Source organism: Sturnus vulgaris, chromosome 5 (genome assembly GCF_052056855.1).
Source record: "Sturnus vulgaris isolate bStuVul1 chromosome 5, bStuVul1.hap1, whole genome shotgun sequence".
NCBI lineage: Eukaryota > Metazoa > Chordata > Aves > Passeriformes > Sturnidae > Sturnus > Sturnus vulgaris.
The window spans coordinates 64,872,237-64,892,213 of NC_142247.1; the positions used below are offsets into that span (position 1 = coordinate 64,872,237).

Below are 19,977 nucleotides of genomic sequence, written 5' to 3' on the forward strand. Positions count from 1 at the left end.
ATTTGCAATAAAACATAAAATTCAGCACTTCAAAAAAAATGTAACTAATTACACAAACATAAAAATGGTTTAAGCTGTTTAAAAATATATTAAGCTGCAAATTAAAAAAAAAGGATTTCTTAATAAGCCTTCACATAATTTTCATATAGTTCAGCAAATAAGAACATGATGGGAAAGTTTTAGATTATTTTAATATGCTTTTGAAGTTTTTGTTTGTTAACTCTTCTCAGTTGTGCAAACAACTTTAGTTACTTCAAGACAATTTCTCAAAATATTGTGTTGAACCAGTTGTGATTTGAGGAAATAGATTTTCAGAAGAAAGCAGAAAACATTCAAAAGAAGGAAGCACTGGAAGTCTAAGGAGCCCTCACCTCTTCAAAGGTGAAGATGTAGTTATGTTTTACTTTACATCTATTGAAAAATTGCTGGCAAAGAGGGTTAAGAAGTTCTTTGTTAATAAGTTAACAGCTACTGGGAGGTTCAACTAAAATTAATATGATATGTTAAAGAAAGTCCATGAATTCTAAATATATCTGTCTTTGTCGTGTACCTTAGTTTTAAACTGCAGTTCTTGTATCAGTCTGAATAGCATGCACCACCCCACACAAACTGGGAGTGAAAAAGTCTAGTCTGTGTAACTGTTAATAACAACAATAACAATAATAATGCAAATGCTTAATATTACATTTAGACATTATTCTACAACATAAAAACTATTACTTATAAAACATCCTGTTTTAAACATACTCTAAATTCAAAGTTTTATGCATTAAGGGAAAGCATCACTGGACTTCCATATCCTTTTTAGAAGAAAACTACTTAGAGAAACCATGACAATTACTATCCTAATAATCCATCTCAGTTTGCCTAGATTTAGTTGGGATGAGCTGAGTTTTAACAAAGGTTTTTTATTCTTCCATATTGTGAGGCAACACTGCAAGATAACAGAACATCTGAGATGAACAGAGTCCATATCCACCAGTTTCTCACAAGATTAGGTCCAAAATAAGATAACTGCATTGCTTCTTGTTACATTACTCTTGTGAATGAAAAGGCAGCTCAATTTGTACACAAGGGAAAGATAAATAAGCCAATCACCATTACCTAATTACTAATAACCTCTAATTAATAAAAATTTGGGTCAGTAATAATGCAGATATTTGTGTCTGAAGAATTCACTAAGAAAAATCATCAAGACTTCCATTTTGTAAGACATAAAAATCAAATGCAGGTATGCAGAAACTGAAGTCCTGCTCAGTTATGAAGACAATATAAAAACCTTCCTTTCCATAGTTTTCCTTTTTGTTTTTTAAGTGTCTTTCAAAATAAATCAAAAGGGATATCTCATTAATAGTTACAGTCAAGTTATTCTTTCTCTTCTTCAGAAGGACTTTTTCGTTCCTGTGTTACATACTTGGCAAAAAATTTTCAAATATATTAATTGCTACACCAGGAAATTAATTCAAATATTCACAAAGCTGTCTTCTCCCAGCTTAAGAATTAATCACTAAAATATGTAGATGAATTCTTAATTTCGTCTTTTGTCTTCAACAATTAGAGAAGTTATTTTAACTTTTTCTTTATATAATATAACCTTAAGAATTCAAAAGACAAAGTTCACTGAAAATATGGAATTAAAATATGAGAATTTTCAAGAAGTCCACTAGACTTCTTCCACAAGCAGGTTGTTTCATATGGAGAAACCTTACATTAAGATCAAAGTTCTGATTTCAGGAAAAAAATCATCCATTAATGTTGAAATTTCTCATCAAAGTCAGAGAGGCAAGTTATTTAACAAGAGAGACAATGAAGGATTCTCCACAAGGTAAGGACTACAGTCAATGGATAAAGAGCCAAACTGAAATATTTGGCTTCTATTTTCCTGAAATTTAATGAAAGTTGTATTTTAATCATATTTAGAAAAAAAAAATCATGTTTAAACATGAACGACCTTTCTCAAGTTAAACTACTAAAATCTAGCATTCTGGGAAGGGGTGCTCAGCTAAATCCATTCCAATTGTGAGACCAAGTTTCAGGTATGGTAAACAGAAAATAAGCAAATAAATACAAGAATTCAAATAAAATGCATTGTGTTTGCCTCTAATTTCTTTGTTTTTGCAAGTATGAAAATTTCAATCTTTTAAATGAGAAAGCATCACAAAAGAAGAGCACAAAAACTCCTCCGTTTGCTTCAAGATTCTTCACAATAATTATACTGTTTTCACAATGATATTACAGCTACCACTAATTGTTTTCATATTAACATATATATTAAAACACTTCACATATATAAATGTGCATTCAAAATATGCATATTTTTATTTTATTAATAACCACATTCAATACAAGCCAAAGCTGGTGGATTTGGATGAAGCCATATATGCACTGCAGATTTTCCTAACTCCCACAAAACTGAGAATTTTCACTCTTGCTGCCTTCAGCAATCCTAGTTTCTAATTTTTTTTGACAATATTACTTTGTTACAGAGAAGTAAATTAGAAGGTGTTTCATACCTTTGGTTGGAGATTTGGATGCAGTAGCACATACCCATTAGGATCAATTGCAAAATAGTATCCATTTGGACAAAGCTGAAATTGAGAAATTAAGTTTAGCATTATATGGTTTTAAATAACGAAGAAAGAGTAATTAATGCTTTTCAAGAAATGCTCACATTGTGGAAAACATACGTCTCGGGGATTATGAAGTATAAGATTACTAACACAGACAAGATGATTTCTTAATTTTACTCTTCTAGGATCATAAACTTGAAGAATGATTTAGGCTGATGGGACCTCTGAAGATCAGCTGGTACAACCTTTCACTGAAAGCAAAGCTAACTTTATTTTTAAAGTCCAACTTCGAAGTTGGACTAGGTTACAGCAGGTCTTTGAATACCTCCAGTGGCAATTCCACAACCTCTCTGAGCAGCCTGCTCTCCTTCTTCCGTGATTTCAGATGGAATTTCCATTGCCACACCTATGCTGGTAGCCTCTTTTGAGGCAATGTCAAGGTCCATTTTCTCCAGAATTCCATTAGCTAACCCTTTGGCTCCTTCTTCAGCCCAAATCCATCTCTCTCAGCTTCTTCCTGTGTACCAGGCACTGCAGACCCTTAGCCAGCTAAATGGCTCTGCACTGGGCCTCAGAGTATTTATTATACTGAGGAGATCAAATTTGGACATCCTGATGCAGATGTTTACTGCACAGCTGGTTTTTACTGCCAGGGGCACACTGCTAACTCATGTTCTACGTGTCCTCCACCACAACTCCCAGGTCCTTTCCTGCCCTTTGAGGCAGCCTGTCCCAGCCTGAGCTGTGATGTGGGATTATTCCATTCTAAATGTAGGACTGTGGATCTGCCTTCAGTCACATTTGGGATGTTCCTTTTCTTCTTCAGCTTTTGTTTTCCACAGCACTAGTTATTTTCATAGAAATTCCACAGCTAGGTGTCTACATAAATAAGTCAGTCATACAGAGTAGGGTACACACAGACACCTATATGAAAGAAATTTTCTACAAAGAGCAGTCCTAGATAAATGGCAAATACTATCAGCTGAAATCATTGTGTACTCTACATTAAGAACCAAACACTTAAATAAAGAGCAGTGCCTTAAGATATAGGAAGATAATTACTTGTAATATATCCCCCAATGTCAAAGCTGACTTTTACACAGTGCATCCTGATGGGCAAATTGCACAGAAGCACATATACAGCTGGAGAGAAAACCACCAGAAAATGTACAACAATAGAAAAGAATATATGAAAAGAAGCCTGCTGGTGATTTGACTCAAATCCAGTCATTGCTGTATGACTTATGAAAGAGCATGCACAGAAATCACACATTAAACATACATCATGAAAAACCACCAATGCAAGCAGCTTACCGTAAATCGGGGTGTCAGTTTTTTTATGTCCTCCAAAGAGACATCAACTCCCATTACTCCAAGAATCAGCTGATTCTGGTAAAATCCCAAAATGTTAGTATGCATTTGACATATTTCCAATGCAGAATAACTGCAACAGTCTGTAAACTTTTATTTTTGCCTTCATCTCTTGTTTGAAAGACAGATTTGAGAAGTTGTCTATTTAGTTATGAGTCTATTCTGAATATTTTAAATAGTGTCAAAGTGATCCAAAATAAAATTTTAAAAATTTAGAATTTAGTATAGAGTATGGAAACTATTTCTGAAGATGGATACTTTCCAGGATGAATAAACAATATATATAAGAACAAAAAAGGTGAAAGCAAATGTGATGCAATAATAGTGCCAGTTATGCAGATACTAAACTACCCGCACCAACATTGAGCTACTTTATCTGCTTAGGTTGGGCAGTTGGTAAGTGAAATCTCAAAACTCTTTGGGCTACAGTATATTGATGAATGAAAAATATTCCAACACAACAAAAAAACCCCACTGAATATAAGAATCATCAGCATTTGAAGTCAGGGACTCAGGCACTACATTTATTTTGCTTATAATTTATTTTCCTACTATAGAAAAGGAGGGCAGTCATTTACATAGTGTCACCTGAATTCCTTCTCCATATTAAATAAATTTGTAAAATTTATTGGAGGAGGTATGTTGCAGCCTGTAAATAAATTCAGGTAGAGGTACAAATTGAGCAGATTCAAATTCGCTTCTTCATCCTGTGTACCAGATCACATCTGTTTTACTTCTCAGAGAGACATCCTTTGATAATCAGTAGTCTGTCACTTTGAACCAGATTCAGACAATTCCAGGCATTGTCTTGTAGATAAGATTATGCAACTTTTTTTGTTTATTGCTTTGTTTTTAAAGGGAAACTTAGAGAACTATTCTGAAAGTAAACTAAAGAAATGGCAGTGATCAAACCCTTATTGATTCATTCTGAGTCTATGTAATAGCTGAGGAACTGAATCAAATATTTTTTCTATATTTCTGTATATTTTGACCTGAAGGGAGTATATCTAAAGTACAATATTTTACCACACATTGTTCAAGTATATTCCAGGTCTGTTTTTTGTTTTGTGAAGAGGACACAGATTCCATGTCAGAGAGTAATAGGGATATGCAATTGCATTTATTTAACACTTAGAATTTAGTCTAAGTATACAATGCTCTTTTCTATTATTGTTACGACCAACTAATTTATATTCTCTGCATCACTGCCTTTTACCCTGAAATGTCATAGCCTCAGAGATTTGCTAGAAATTTATGTAGACATTACTTCTTGGAAAGGGCTAAATAAGATCATCATCTACTTCTCATCTATTGAGCACTTAATGCATTCCCACTGCCACTAAGGCACAGGGATAGACAGTGGAACGTCACACCCTGGAACTCAGAATGATCAAAGGGTAGAAAGAATGCACTGCATTTTCTTGTTCCCAGGAGGTTATTGGGTAAGTAGATATGACCCCTTTGTTTCTGATGTACAAGACAATTACACTGCAAAATGTTGCATGGAAATATGTATTTTTCAAGGTAATTAACATTAAATTTAATTTATATGACTGCTGTTTTTTGTTTTTTGTTTTTTTTTTCTTGAAGGAACAGCTTACGATTTTCCCATTTTGTTCCCTTGTTAGATTGAAGACAGGCAGGGTTCCTGTAATCACAAGGCCCAGCTCCTAGAAAATAACCAATAAAGAAGGGAGAAAATTACTTTTTAGTTAAAAAGCAAATGTTAAGCCATAATACATTAGAACTATGAGAGAATGCATGTGGCTAAACAATTACTTTCAGTTTTTGTAAAAAAAAGTAATAGTACTTCACTGACTTGATGAATAAAAAGTTGAAATTATGATTTTTTTTTGTTTCCACATTTAGTGGGATTAATATATTATTTTTTAAAAATATATGATGGTCAACAATTTAGAATATAGAAGTTTCAAAAAAAAACTAAGTGTTATGAAAACATATTTGCAGCAACAGTATCCACTATGCACACATCTATAGATAATAGAGGGAAAGGAAAGGAAAGGAAAGGAAAGGAAAGGAAAGGAAAGGAAAGGAAAGGAAAGGAAAGGAAAGGAAAGGAAAGGAAAGGAAAGGAAAGGAAAGGAAAGGAAAGGAAAGGAAAGGAAAGGAAAGGAAAGGAAAGGAAAGGAAAGGAAAGGAAAGGAAAGGAAAGGAAAGGAAAGGAAAGGAAAGGAAAGGAAAGGAAAGGAAAGGAAAGGAAAGGAAAGGAAAGGAAAGGAAAGGAAAGGAAAGGAAAGGAAAGGAAAGGAAAGGAAAGGAAAGGAAAGGAAAGGAAAGGAAAGGAAAGGAAAGGAAAGGAAAGGAAAGGAAAGGAAAATCAAGCATAAAAATAGTACATTTCAAATTGGAGTGCTGGTGTTTGTGTTCCCAGCTCCTGGAGATGGCTGAACTCCTGCCTGCCCATGGGAAGCAGTGAATTAATTCCTTGTTTTGCTTTGTTTGTGTGCACAGCTTTTGTTTTCCTATTAAACTGTCTTTGTCTCAACCCATAAGTTTTCCAGCTTTTACCCTTTGATTGTCTCCCCAGTCCCACTAGCAAGTGAGGGGAGTGAGTGAGGGCTGCATTGGGTTTGGCTGATGGCTGGGATTAGCCCACGACAGGTAGGTAACACAGAAAGGCAAAACCAAGACAAAAATACAACAGATAATTCCTCTACTTTTTCTATCATCACTGCTTTTGAGTGTCTATCATGGGCTCAGCAAAATCTCAGTCTCCTCTGGTACTGAGGCAAGGAATTTACATTTATGTGGGAATATATAAGAAATCTGTTTTTCTTTTAGTAACCTTCACAAATCATACTGAAAATAGGATCCAGAACATCTTATGTTCAGATAGACAGGAAAGTTTTGTTTTCCATTCCAAATTGCCCATAGGGAGATTTCTGCCTTTTTTATGTGATTGTTTGGGTTTCATTTCAAACTTTTTCCCTTCATTTTATGCTTACACTCCTTCTATGTAGTTTATTGAGACACTCCTTCTATATAGTTTATTGGGAGTCATATCCCTTTTCTCCCTTTCATTTGGGAAAAAAAAAAAAAAAGTTAAAGAGGACAGCAATTATGAATAAATTCTGCCTAACTAGTAAACCTAAAAGTATCTGAAAGTTCTGGGATTACCTTGAAAATGAAGCCGGAGCAACACAGTAATAAAATCTGAATAAACAGGGCTAGAAAAGAGGGGTGAATTGCTACAAATACATCAAATTATTAAAGCCAGATTGAAATGAAACTACCTCTTCAGAATTGTATAACCTGAATTTATACACTAATGTGGCTTCATGTAATACGCTGTGCATTACTTTAAATCTTAGCCACAAAACAGCCACTGGACAGTAAGAACTAAATTATAGGAATGAGTCCAGTAAGTCAGAAGCAGGAGAACTGCACGCCCTACATGAGGGAATCATTTTAGGGAATTTAAGATAAAAAAAGTGACAACGTAGACACACTCCCTTACACAAACAAGAATCAGGAAAAGGCTTCAGAGGGGGTTAGATAAACCCATGCCTTTATGGTCTCAACTGTGGTGAGAAAGTTCACAAATTTGAGCCTTTACCTTATGTTGTCCTTCTTTATTTACATACAATTATGTGTATATATATATGTGCGTGTATGTACATACACAAATGTGTCTATATATAATTATATACTCACAAACACACATGTAACACATGAATGCAGAAAACCTTGAAGGAAAGACTGAATGAACCCACCGAGTATATAAAGTAATACAGGAGATGCCTGAAGGTGTCACTTATTTTACTTGACTAAACAGATCTCTTCCTAGTTACAAATTTATCTTTGGCTTTACAACAGGATATGTACAGAGCATAAGAACTTTTGTCATCACATCCTTTATGTTTCCAGTAAGTACCTCGACAATAACAAACAAAACATGGTTAATGAACTTCTGGGTATTGAAATTCCAATGAAAAGCTAGTTCCTCTGTGTCATGCTCAGTAATATTGACAGCAAAAATTATATGTTGATAAAAAAATTACAGAAATGCTGACTGATGGGAAGATGTGCATTTTGACATGACTTTAGATGGCTACGTGAGCTTGGATAAATACGTGATTCCAAATGACCATTTTGCAGTAATTTTTGCCCTGTTGCTCAGAAGTAGGTTATTCAGAGCAGGAGATTAGATTTCTGCTAACAATACTTTTCCTTCTGTAGTTTCCTGAGTATGTTTGTTTTACAAAACTAAAGTGATAAATTCAGCAGTAAGAAGGTTTTTCATGTATCTTTTTGTTTATTTCCCTATTATTTACACTGTCCAATTAAAGGTTAAAGAAATCATTACCTTGAGGAAGCAAGCAATTGCAACAACCCAAGTTCAAAATTTGTGCAAATACTTAGTAATACTGACAGATTTCATTCTGCCTGTAATGTTCCTTGGAAGGGGAAAAAAAGCAACAAAAAAAAGGAACAGGAAAAACTAAGAATTCTAAGAATTCCTCACCAGAAATGTAACAAATGACCTTTACTGCAGTAGGTACAACACTGGAAAATTATTTGCTTTTTTTTTTCTTAAGCTGAGAACAGTGATGGCCTACACTTTAAAGTCTGCAGAGAATAAACTGTTTTCATCTGCTAAATATCAGGACACCTAAAAGCATACTAGGTGCAAGGAAGAACAGCACATTATAAATAGGTCTTTTCCTAGAGGTTGTTGTATTGGTGTGTCTAGATGTTAGAAAAACAAGAATATCAATTTTGGAACTGTAAGAAATTGGATTCTTGGGAAAGCAGAACCATATGGTTACTGATTTTCTAAAATTCTTAGTTTAGTAGAGATAAATACAGATCATACCAGAGCATCGAGATAGACGTTTGTCCATTGGACTTGTTTGGCTTGCTCTCCAGCTAAAACCATTGGTCTTCCCAAAACATCCAGATATTCCTGCCAAAAAGTGTAATAAACTCGTCAGAAGGCAATTATTAGATCAAAGAGCACAAACAATATTGAAATAAACAGTAATTAAATATTAATCATTAAAATATCAGGGGAAAATAGGAAATCAAAAGTCACCACTAATATAGGAGAAGCATTTATTTACTTCTTAAAAATTGTACTACAAAATAATTCAATCCTCAGTTTGCAGTATTTGCAGTATTACAGAAAAGGTAATTCCTTTATTTCACTCCCAGTCACACAGACCTTGCACACTCACAACCACCATTCTCTCTCCACAAAATGAGAATTATAAATATTTTTTGTTCCAAAATTAATTGCTAATGACATAAAGAAATTACAAGCAGATTACAGACAGAACCATCAACCCAGAAGAAAGAGTGGGCAGTGGAGGGTGAGTGGTGTTAACGTCTGGGTATGTTAAATTCCTATGGCGACAATTTGCATAACTTCTATTGGAATTACAAAAATCAGAGCTATAAAACCTCTTTTTCCTGCCTTCCTTCAGTTTGTGAGTATGGCTGAAGCTGGTGATCTTATGAGATGCCAGATTTCTGGACTGATTTGGGAGTGGATGTCATGAAACTTTTTTCAGTCATCAACGTTTTCTACTTGCCTGATCTTATTTAGGGATATGTCTTGCCAGGCACTGTCTGGAAGAGTTTAACAGAATCAAAGGGCTCTTATTGAAGCCAAAAAAGGATTCTTATTTTCTGCCAAAAAATGTCATGCCTGGCCTTGGAAGGACAAAGAACTGCTATGATATTTTTCTTCTGTTCTGGACTTGTGAGTACCTGGACTTTCAGAAAACTGAAAGGAATAATTGTTCTTCTAAACTGTTCTTCAGTTTTGATCTCATCATATAATCCCAGAGTCCTGTGCCTTTATTCATCTACATGAAAGTCTGCTAAAATGTTCCTGCATCCTTTTTGAAGGAAAGAAGTGCAGTCTCTTCCAAAAAGGTTGGATCCACCCAGGTACCTCTCCCATAAAGCAGGCTTGTAGTGTGGCACCCACCTGAGTTCAGATGCTCTATCTAGCAGAGCTATCCCCTCACATACATCCACAGCCTCCTCCATGTAATACAAACCCTTTGGACCATGCAGAAAGTATGGCAGAAGGTGAACTATGAATGCCCAGACACACTGGTTTTATAGAACTTTATAATAAAATTGCTGTCATATCTCAGCATCAAAGTTTGAGGGACCATGTAAGACCTGGAGGAAAGCTGAGCCTAAAGCAAAGTCCTTGTGCAGAAGCCTGCAGGATACAGAGCACTTCAGACACTCCAGGGTGTGCACATGGTCAGCCTGCTTTGGAGGATGTTAATGTGGCCACTGTTGTGACCAGCACACAGGCCAGCTGGCCAGGGTAACAGGGATCATGTTTTAAACTGGTTCACTGCAACCACCAAAAATAAAAAGTATAACATTTTAAGAGAATAATCCCTTAAATGTAGAAGAAAGCCTTAAATCTTTTTCTCTTTTCTTAATGTAGTGTATCTTGAAATTTTATTGATTTTAGCAGAGGTAAAGAGCAAACATATCCAAGAACATGTATTACTCCACTTTCTGTGTGTTAAAACTGCATCTGGATTTGGCCAGCTCACTTACCTGGGTGTTTATTCTTATGGCTCCAATAGATGGGATTTCATAATAATAACCTAAAATTTGAAACAGAAATAATGTCATTTTACCATGATAGATTGCTGGCCTCTCAATCTTGTGGAATTTCATTTAGCTTATAATTTCTAGTCTAAATTTTACTAGAATTACTGTTTCTGAATGAAATACTTTTTAGTAGATGCCACCACAATGCATGGCTAAATGATGGGTCACCATGCCATTCCAAGGCAGTAACTACAATACCAAGGTAGTTACCCTTAAGCAATGACAGCTATAATTTGTTTCTTTTGGCTGTTTTGTTTAAGGCTGTATCATATACTGAGTTTATACTCATGAAATCCCAGTTACTATGATGTGCAAGCATATTTAATGTTTATTTTAATATGCTGTGACAGCAACAAAATTATATGCCGAATGCATGTAGGAATGTAAGAATAGCTATGGTCTGCCACAAGAGTGAATTCATGGTATAAAAATATAAGGCACTCTGTGGAACGAAAAAAAAGCTAGGGGGTATTTCTCCTACACAGAGAATGTGTATCAGAAATGTCTTTATTTAGTACTGATCGTATTGCTCATTTGTTTGAATTAAAAATATTTAAAATGCTGTCCATATAATAAGACTAAAGCCTGGTACTGAGATCCATCTTCAGTCCAAGAAAATTTTAAGTCAGACTGGAAGGAAGAGCAGGGGATTGGAGAGATAAAAGTATTGATATTAGTAATTTCCTTTGCTGTATGCAAAATATTTTAATTTAAGGAAAAATGAAATAAAACTGCTTCTTTGGATGTACAAACAAATAATCACAGGAATTTTGGACAGAAGATTATGATCATTTTGCCTCAGTAATAAGATGACATAGGTGGTTATGCTTTAAACCAGCTGCTCCTCATTTGTTTTAAAACAATGGATGTCACATGCACACAGTATTTTGAGATACAAAGATATTAGTAAAAAAAAATTCTGTTCAAAACACAAACGTCAATTTTCTGCTATTATCTGACAACACAATCTGCTCTTCATGAAGTTGTAGTATCTTCTGCATGACTTGTCAGCCTGCTGAGGGTTTTATGAAGTTATGATACATATGTATGCTATTCACCCAGGCTACAGATTCTTCTAGTATTTTTTTTCCCTGTATCTATGCCTTTCTCTTATCTTTGCTTTATGTTACTCTTCTGCCTGAGCATATCTTTATCTCCTTCCCTGGCAGTCCTAATTTTTGAGACTCTGTAATCCAGCTCACCTCTCTCCTCTTGCTTCTCACCAATTTGTAAAATAGTTTTACATTTTTGGTCAGGTCTGGAAGTTGCTCTATTTAAAATATAAGCAAATGTTTAATAAAATATATGTTTTCTACTTGTCTCTATTAATTTCTATTATTTCTTTTATCTTTTCTGCTACATCTCTGTATCTTATGCCTTGCTGTACAGTTATATTATATTTGAGACTCCTCTTACTCCCACTCTTAAAATGTTTCTGAGTACATTTTTCATGTAAAAATTTCATGTAGAAAACATTTTACTTTTTTACTTTTGCCTTTTTTATTTTTTCTTTTTGTCCTACATACAGAAAACAGGATAAAAATAAAAAATACAAGATGCTCTCAGAAATGAAGAAAGCACAGCAAGAATTGTTTTGATATTTTCATTTAAAAAGGGAAAAAGTTGTAAGCATCTGATCCCTTGCAAATTTTGGAGAAAAACAGAAAGAAATGTAACCAGCCAACTAACCAAACAAAAATCCCTTTGTCCAGACCGCTTAATTTAAAACAGCTTTGCCTAATTTCTTATCTGTCATCAGTTCCAACTTTACATAGATGGCTATTACAACAAATATTCTCAAAACTGAACCATAATGGCTTATTATTATAAAAACTACTGTGGCAGTTTTCATACAATATAAAGTTTTAAATAAAGTAAATAAAGAAATAAATATACCAGTTTCTTGTTTACATGTGATTTTTTTCATGTATATATTATGTAATAAATTAACTTTTGGAACGTCTGATAACAAATACAATAAAGCTAAAATTCAAGCTAAAATCTGCCATTTTTAGAGAACAGTAAAGATATTACCTATCCAAAGCTTTAGTGAAGCCCAGTTTAAAAGAAAGACACAGTACCTTTATTTTCACAGGCCATCCACTGTATGGGTCCTTTGTCATAGTTATGTTGGCCAACAGAAAATGTGAACACACGTACCTGTGCAAGTTAAAAACCAATGCATGTAAAAACTATCTATTATTTATTAGTTGTGACCCTCAAGTCAATGATACCTGGATTTTTCTTAAATTTGAATAGAAAAAGAACACTATGAATTTTCCAGTTTTTGTCACCATAATAGATATGAAAAATGTAAAAAATAATAGATTATGTCATTTTATGTATTCCTATTATTTCTTCCATGAAGCAGTATCAAGAAGAATGCTCTTTGACACAGCCTTCATATTTTAAAAGTCTTACTTTGGTGATTGTTCATGAAGTATTTACATTTTTAGGCTTTTTATTTTAGGGTGGTAATTTTAACTCTTCAGGTTTTGCTAAATTAGTTGACAAAACATATCAATATTAGATGCTTACCAATGACAATAAAAATGTGCATGGCAGTAGAATTCAAAACAATGCAAAACAGGACGTTTTAAGATATAAAATATGACATTTTCTGATACTACACAAACAAATTCTCATTTTGCTCAGACTAAGTCTTCTTTATGTAAAACCACTAAATTAGTTCAACAGACTTCCATACAATGGTTAAGCTTCTGATCTCGCACCTTAAGCACAGGATATTCATTTAAGTTCTGGGGTTTTTTAGCATAATTCTATTTTTTACACAATGCTACTCTAATGTAACCTCAGCATCTGTAAACAGTTACAGCTCCAGAAAAATTCACCAAAATCTCTCCAAGTTTTTCAGACTTTTCAGTTGAGATTATTTTCAATGCACATTTTCTTATTTGAATGAGAAAAATTTAAACCCTAAACTTGTATTGCTTTAAAAATATAAAAATCCTACTAGAGACATAGAAAAATTACAAATACTATGTTTCAGCTTCTAGCTGAATATTTTGCTCTAAATTTGGATGTTTCTGTTAAAAGCTGGGTAACATATTTTCCCAACAGTTTTAATGAGCTGCTCACTATATGCATGTCCCTCTGTTCAAGGGTCAGAAAGCTTTTCTTTTTTAGGCATCTCTTTCTTTATGGATCTTTATCTTTACCACTTCAATGAAAAAATCACAGATCACAACATGAAATCAGAATGAAAATTCCTTTCTACGGATTTGATGCTTGAAATTAAAATATACAACAATTAATTTGCATGCAGGCTGTGAATAAGTAATAAGGTAATGTTTTCATTAAATAATACACTCTAAAATTGCAGAGACTCCTTGTAAACTACTGATCATTGCTAAGTTATTTAATGACTATTTATAAATATTTTCACCACATTATTTAGCATGTGCAATTAATTCCCAAATCTTCATTTCTCAAATAGGCAAAAAAAAATTGTGTGACATAATCAGAGCTCAAGGATTAACTAAGAGCTGTAGGAATGGCTTCACATCATCCATCAGCAGGTAGCAAATGGTGAAACTTTATTAGTGTTGACCCCTATATGTCAGAAGGGCAAACAAAGCTTTGTGCTGGATGCCATTTTTAATTAACAACACATTTTGATTTGCTTTATCCATACAGCCCCTTTGTTTCTGCAGTTAAAAGGAGAATTAAAGCAACTCTTCTGCTGCAATGAGCACCGATTTAAGTGCTTGTTTTGTAGTTTTAGACCACTCCATATAGGGTCATTCCCCACTAATAAGGCCAATATACATTTCTGGTTACACAGGGAGGTATAGAAATGACTATGCCTGCATGATGGTAATTTTTTTTCCTCATAGTTCATATATATAAAGACAGATAAAAAATATCTTCTATGACCCTGAAGAAATCAGTAGTGACAGTGCAAAAATTACTTCACCTGGCATGTTTACTTCTCATTTATTAATACCGTGTCACATCCCCCTTTTATTCTTGACATCTTTTAAAAAAATGACAGCTATAATTCTTCTAATGGATCTTTCAGCTTCTATTTAATTAACATCTATTTTTTTCTTATCTGATTATCACCATGTTATTCTATATTGGCACCTCTCTGCTCACAAGGTCCCTGCCTCTTTACTCCTGTTCTTTTTGAACTCACACTGCTCCCAGTTTATTGTCCACTAAGCACTTGATTCAGAACAGATTCTTCTCAAAAACTATGGAAAAACCCCACTGTTGGACACTAATTAGATACTTGAGAGACCTGGTGTTTCTTTTGGATTAAAAGCTACCAAGTCATGTGGGTTCTCTTGTGTGTGTAGAAAACACATGAGTCAATTAGACTGGACTGTCTAGCATTTGATCTCAAATGTAAAAATGAAACACTGAATTGGATTCAAGTTGCGAAATGCTATGTAATTTAGGGAAAAGCAGCAGTGTGTTAAATCTGCAACAAATCTATAAAGAATTTAGAATTTAAATTATTGACAACAAGCAGGAGACAATATATCTGATTTACTGTTCCTTGGATAATTAACAGAGATAAAGAACTGCAATGAAAATTGGAGATTTTAATTGTTACTTGGTTTGGCAAGAGGGTGGGATATTCAAAAGAGTATTCTTTTTCCTATTGCCTCATCTGGAATCGAGTAGAATGACAGACCAGCTGGAAAAATGAGTCAGCAAGTCAAATTAAACAAGACAATTTTAGGGGGGAAAAAAAAAAAAAAAAGCTCTGTTCTAAAATTTTCTGTGAAGGGACACAGCTAAAGTACTGGGACATATTTGTCTATATGTTTTCCTTATAGACATCTCTCCAAAGAAGACAGTAAGATATTGAGTAAAAAAAGAAAAACAACAAAAAAACCCCACCAAACATTTAATCATTTAATTACTTTTAATAGGGAATTTATGACTAAGAAGAATACTTTAAGCAACTAGATCAGACACAATGGGTATGAGCACCTCTCCCTGTGCCTGTCCTTTAAGCTTGGTTTCAACCAACTAAGTGGGTTTCTCAGTTGAAGCAAACTGCCAAGTAGTCTTTGATCCCCAGAAGTTGTTTTCCATCACCACTGAGGCCTGGATATTTCTTCTCTCTGCCTTTCTGGAGACTCTTGGGTTCTCTGCAAACTGCAGTTCCTGGGAGGTTTTGCCATGACAGCTCCTCTCCACCACCCTCATTAGGGGATGGACATTTGTGTTCCCCAGCACATTTCCTAGGGAAAGGGCAACCTTGCTTCAAGGCACATCTATTTATTCTCTTCATAAAGAAACATAACTTCCAAAGCAGTAAAAACTAACTGAAAAAATAAGATAAACAAATAGAAGCCATCATGCTTTCTGATTTTCAATGAACTATTCAAAGTAAAGTATTTCTAGAAAACTTGTATCCTTAGAATTGAGAAGATCTAGAGATGGGCACCAGCCTGCCCTGCCAGCCCATCCAGGCACTGTCTTGAAATTTTTCTGAAGTATAGAAGTCCTAATTTTTAGCACGGTGGTTTTCAAGACTACTTCTCTGCATCTTCCTCACTGAGACTAAACCTAGTTGGAAAAAAATATTCTTTGTTATAATAATTTACAGTATATAGTAGAGGAATATACTAATAAGCAACCAAACTGGGTGGCACAGGCTGCCCAGTGAGGCTGTGAATCTGGTCCTTGGAGGTTTTAAACACCAGACTGGATATGGCCCTGAGCAACCTGGTCTGATCTTAGACCTGATACCAAACTAGAGACCTCTGCAAGTCACTTGCAACCTGGCTGGTCCTAGGAACCTATGAAGGACATCAAAGGAATACATGCAAAAATCCAACTCTTAATCAGAACAAGTGATAGACAGAAAAGAATGCTACAAAAATAGAGGAATAAGTACTTTATTGAACAAAATAGAATTGTCTAATTATAAAACAAATTTGCTGTTTATTTTTATTTCTTTCTAGTGGAAGAAGATCATAAGCTCCAAGGTGAGTAAAAAAGATTTTGACTACTACAGATTTTAAGGGACAATGGCACTCAAGAGAGTTGTGATGAAGACAAAAATGAAGAGGTACCTATGAAAAGGCTGCTTTCCCTACAGATCTCATTTGCTTTTTATGCATTTCATTTCTTCATTTTGCTATTGGAATAAAATTAAGAAATATTAAATTAGATGCTTCCTTTGGGTGTACTATGTTATGAGTATTACAAAAAATTAAGGCTTGACTGAAGTTAATTTAAAGGGGTAATTAAACACAAAGCAGTTGCTATTTAGGATACCGCCTATATGTGTAGGCAGTGTAGAATCACTGAATGCTTTGGTTGGAAGAGAACTTAAAGATCATCTCATTCTAACTCCCCTGCCACAGGCCTACAAGCACTGCAAGCACTGCATGCCACTCAGAGTGGAAGTAATGCACATTTTTTGACAGATAAATTATTTGTCTTGAATCCTGTGCTAATGGAATGACAGAGCTTTCAATAACAATTTCTGTGCATCTCTTCATTTCTCTGCTTAGGAAAAAATTAACTCACTTTTGGAGATATATATGTCTATTTTTCCAGATACCAAGAGAGCTATACAATTAATTCTCTCAACTGGATGCAGTCAAGATGAATCCTGTCATTTTATGCCTAGAATATAAAAGACAAAGCTTGCATCTTGCTCTACCACTAAATAAGCAAACTGACTATGACCAAAAACTGAGCTCATCAAATCATTCAACATTGGTTTTCACGATGACAGTAAGATTTTAGAACATTTTTTTCTGGCCTTTATAGCTTCAGGTAAAGATTCACAGATAATATTTTTCACTATACAACAAGAAAAGCTGTGATAAAGGGGAATAAATAATTCAGTAATTCCAGCATGACCCAGGAAATTATCTTACCCAGTAATGGGTTTACAGATTATCAGATATGAGGAAAAATTTTTTGCAGTTTATATTTAATAGGTATACCTCTTAAATTATAGGACAACATAAGAAGCCTGTCATTCTCAATAAAACCATAAAACTACTCCTCTGTTTTCTATTATGCATTCTGTCTTCTAAATCCCTTGCAAATATAGCTTGTAAATCACTTAATCATTTTTGTGTTTTGTGTCATAGGCCAGGGAGATGTTATGTGGTTTTCAAGCTGCCTTAGCTAAAACTGTGAATGCAATTTTTTTTCTTACATTTTTATATCTGTGGACAGAAATTTGAAGATGATTTTGGATTCTGCTGTGAGTTAACTGAGAACAGAATAAATTTATGACCGATTTAAACTGAGAAGAGAACTTCAGAGGGCAATCTCTAAACACAATATACTAACTAGGAAACCACCTAGGATTAGCCAACAGGATACACCAAATACAGACTATCATCTAAATTCTGGCTAATAATCCATCATGCTGAACTGTTTAGCTCAGGAATACAGGGACACAGTCCTAAACCATTTAGGTTAGAGCTATAAATGTTAAGCAATTTCATCTTTCTTTTTTTTTCTTTTTTTTTTCCCCCTTGGAAGAGAAATAGAAGTTCTGAGTTTAACAGCAGGGCAAGACTCACAACCATGTGCTAGAGGACAATTTTAGGATCCCTTAAGTCGTCTTTTATGCACTACATAAAATGGGACATGACCCATTTTCCTTCTCAGGCTATGAGGGTAAGTGGCTCGTTATGGCTCACATTTCTGTGGCTACACCATTATGCCATCCTCCCTCCCTGCCTGCCTGCCCCCGAGATGATCTCAGGTCATCTCACTATAGAATTTTTTGGGAATAGGCACTAGCTCATGCTATCACTGAACTGAACACTGACACTGCTAAAAGAATTGACTGCCACAGGCCAGGACCAGACAGCTGGGGCTGTTAACAATTAAGAGTTATGGATAACTGTGGACATTCCTCCAGCCTGCACCTTGGGCCTGGATCGTTTATTAGTGTGGACACAGCTGTCTGGATCACTCCTGCAAGTAAGGCTGGTTTTCTTGTGACAGAGCCCTAAGGCTCAGCTCTTCAAAATTACTGGGACACAGGTGCCTCTAAACTTATGAGAGTTCAGTACTCACATAAAAGAGGGATGAGTTTATGATTCTCAGTTTCAGCACATTCAGAACCTCCCTGGCTTTGAATGTCAGGCTCGAGAAAGTTCAGAAGTTGGAGATGGAGGCTTTTGTATGTAACTGTCAGGCTGCTGGTGCATTTTGCCCTTCATAGCAGTTGGGAAAAAGAAACAGAGATGAGCTAAGCAGCAGGGTAATGACAACCAGTCAAGTGCCAAGGTTCTGAAGTTTGGAAGATCTAGAACTCAGAAAGCAGAATTCACAGTTTTATGTCAAATTAGGAAATAAAAAGAATGGCATCATACACCAGCAGATATGTATCAAGTTATATTTTTGACATTTATGACTACATAAAGATCTGTCCCTTGCTGTGGGTACTCTCCAAAACATGTGTAGACTTAGGGCAACTAGGAAGAAAAAACCACATGAGAAACAACGAAAAGAAAAATTTAGGTCTCAAATATTTAAATGCAAAGATGATTGCAGGCTGAACATCTTTGAATTTATAGACATGAAAAGAGTATAAATCCATATGAATTGAAAATCTACTTGATACTACTCGAGTGTTTCCATAAATGACCCTCCATACTCTGATTCAGCAGGGCATATAACTATGCAAGTGACCCCTTGAAACCAAAGGAAAATATTTTAATTGAAGCATGTATTTAAAGAAATATAGGTCCTTGGAAATACGATTTTAGACATTTATTCACAGCAAATAATTTCTTCCAAACTTTCCATGTGTATTTGCAATCTTCCCTATCATTAATATCTTTCATTCACTACAATTCAACCTCAAACTTTAAACTGCAATGCTAGCTCATTAATTCATAGTCTAATTATAGTCTGTGTAATTATAGCCTAATAACAAAAAGAAATAATGACACTCTAAAAATTAGCTCACATTACAATCTAATGCTAATCCTCCTTCTATCTTAAAATAAAAATTATGCTTACTGCATATCAGATTATTGGAGAATCTCACTTTCCTTGGATATTATTCTATACTGATAATATGGGCTCCAAACCATTTAATGGTGTTAATATATTAGGAAAATAGGATCAAGAACACTGATGCATTGTGTAGTTGTAAGCAATTATTCAAGGACAGGAATTAAAACTGAGAATTATACCTGAATATGTAATACATACATACAGTGAAAGGTGCACGTTCATGGAAGTTGTGACTGCCATGAATCCATGAAATATATTTTGCTAACTGTAAAGTGCTTAAAAAATGACAGAATAGATTGCTTTTTTTCTCAGCTTGTTTCATTCCCTCACAAAGAAAACATATCTACAAGAAAACGAGGATATTTTCTACTTCAGATTAATGATCAAAACACTATTGTAGCTACACTGAAAAATTTCAGAACTACCGTTCTCACAGAGCTAAAAA

At 34.6% G+C, this 19,977-nt stretch overlaps 1 protein-coding gene across 4 annotated transcripts in view; it reads right to left on the reverse strand.

Moving 5' to 3' along the window:
• Positions 1 to 19,977, reverse strand: part of CACNA2D1 (calcium voltage-gated channel auxiliary subunit alpha2delta 1) — a 354,960-nt gene that overhangs the window by 42,982 nt on the left and 292,001 nt on the right. For all 4 annotated transcript variants that reach the window (XM_088165884.1, XM_088165883.1, XM_088165882.1 and 1 more), the window contains exons 13-18: positions 12,632 to 12,710; positions 10,494 to 10,543; positions 8,779 to 8,868; positions 5,543 to 5,611; positions 3,885 to 3,959; positions 2,514 to 2,588 (exon numbers count right to left, since the gene is read on the reverse strand). In XM_088165884.1, the coding sequence (XP_088022010.1) occupies positions 2,514 to 2,588; positions 3,885 to 3,959; positions 5,543 to 5,611; positions 8,779 to 8,868; positions 10,494 to 10,543; positions 12,632 to 12,710 (438 nt within the window). The remainder of the gene's footprint in view (positions 1 to 2,513; positions 2,589 to 3,884; positions 3,960 to 5,542; positions 5,612 to 8,778; positions 8,869 to 10,493; positions 10,544 to 12,631; positions 12,711 to 19,977) is intronic.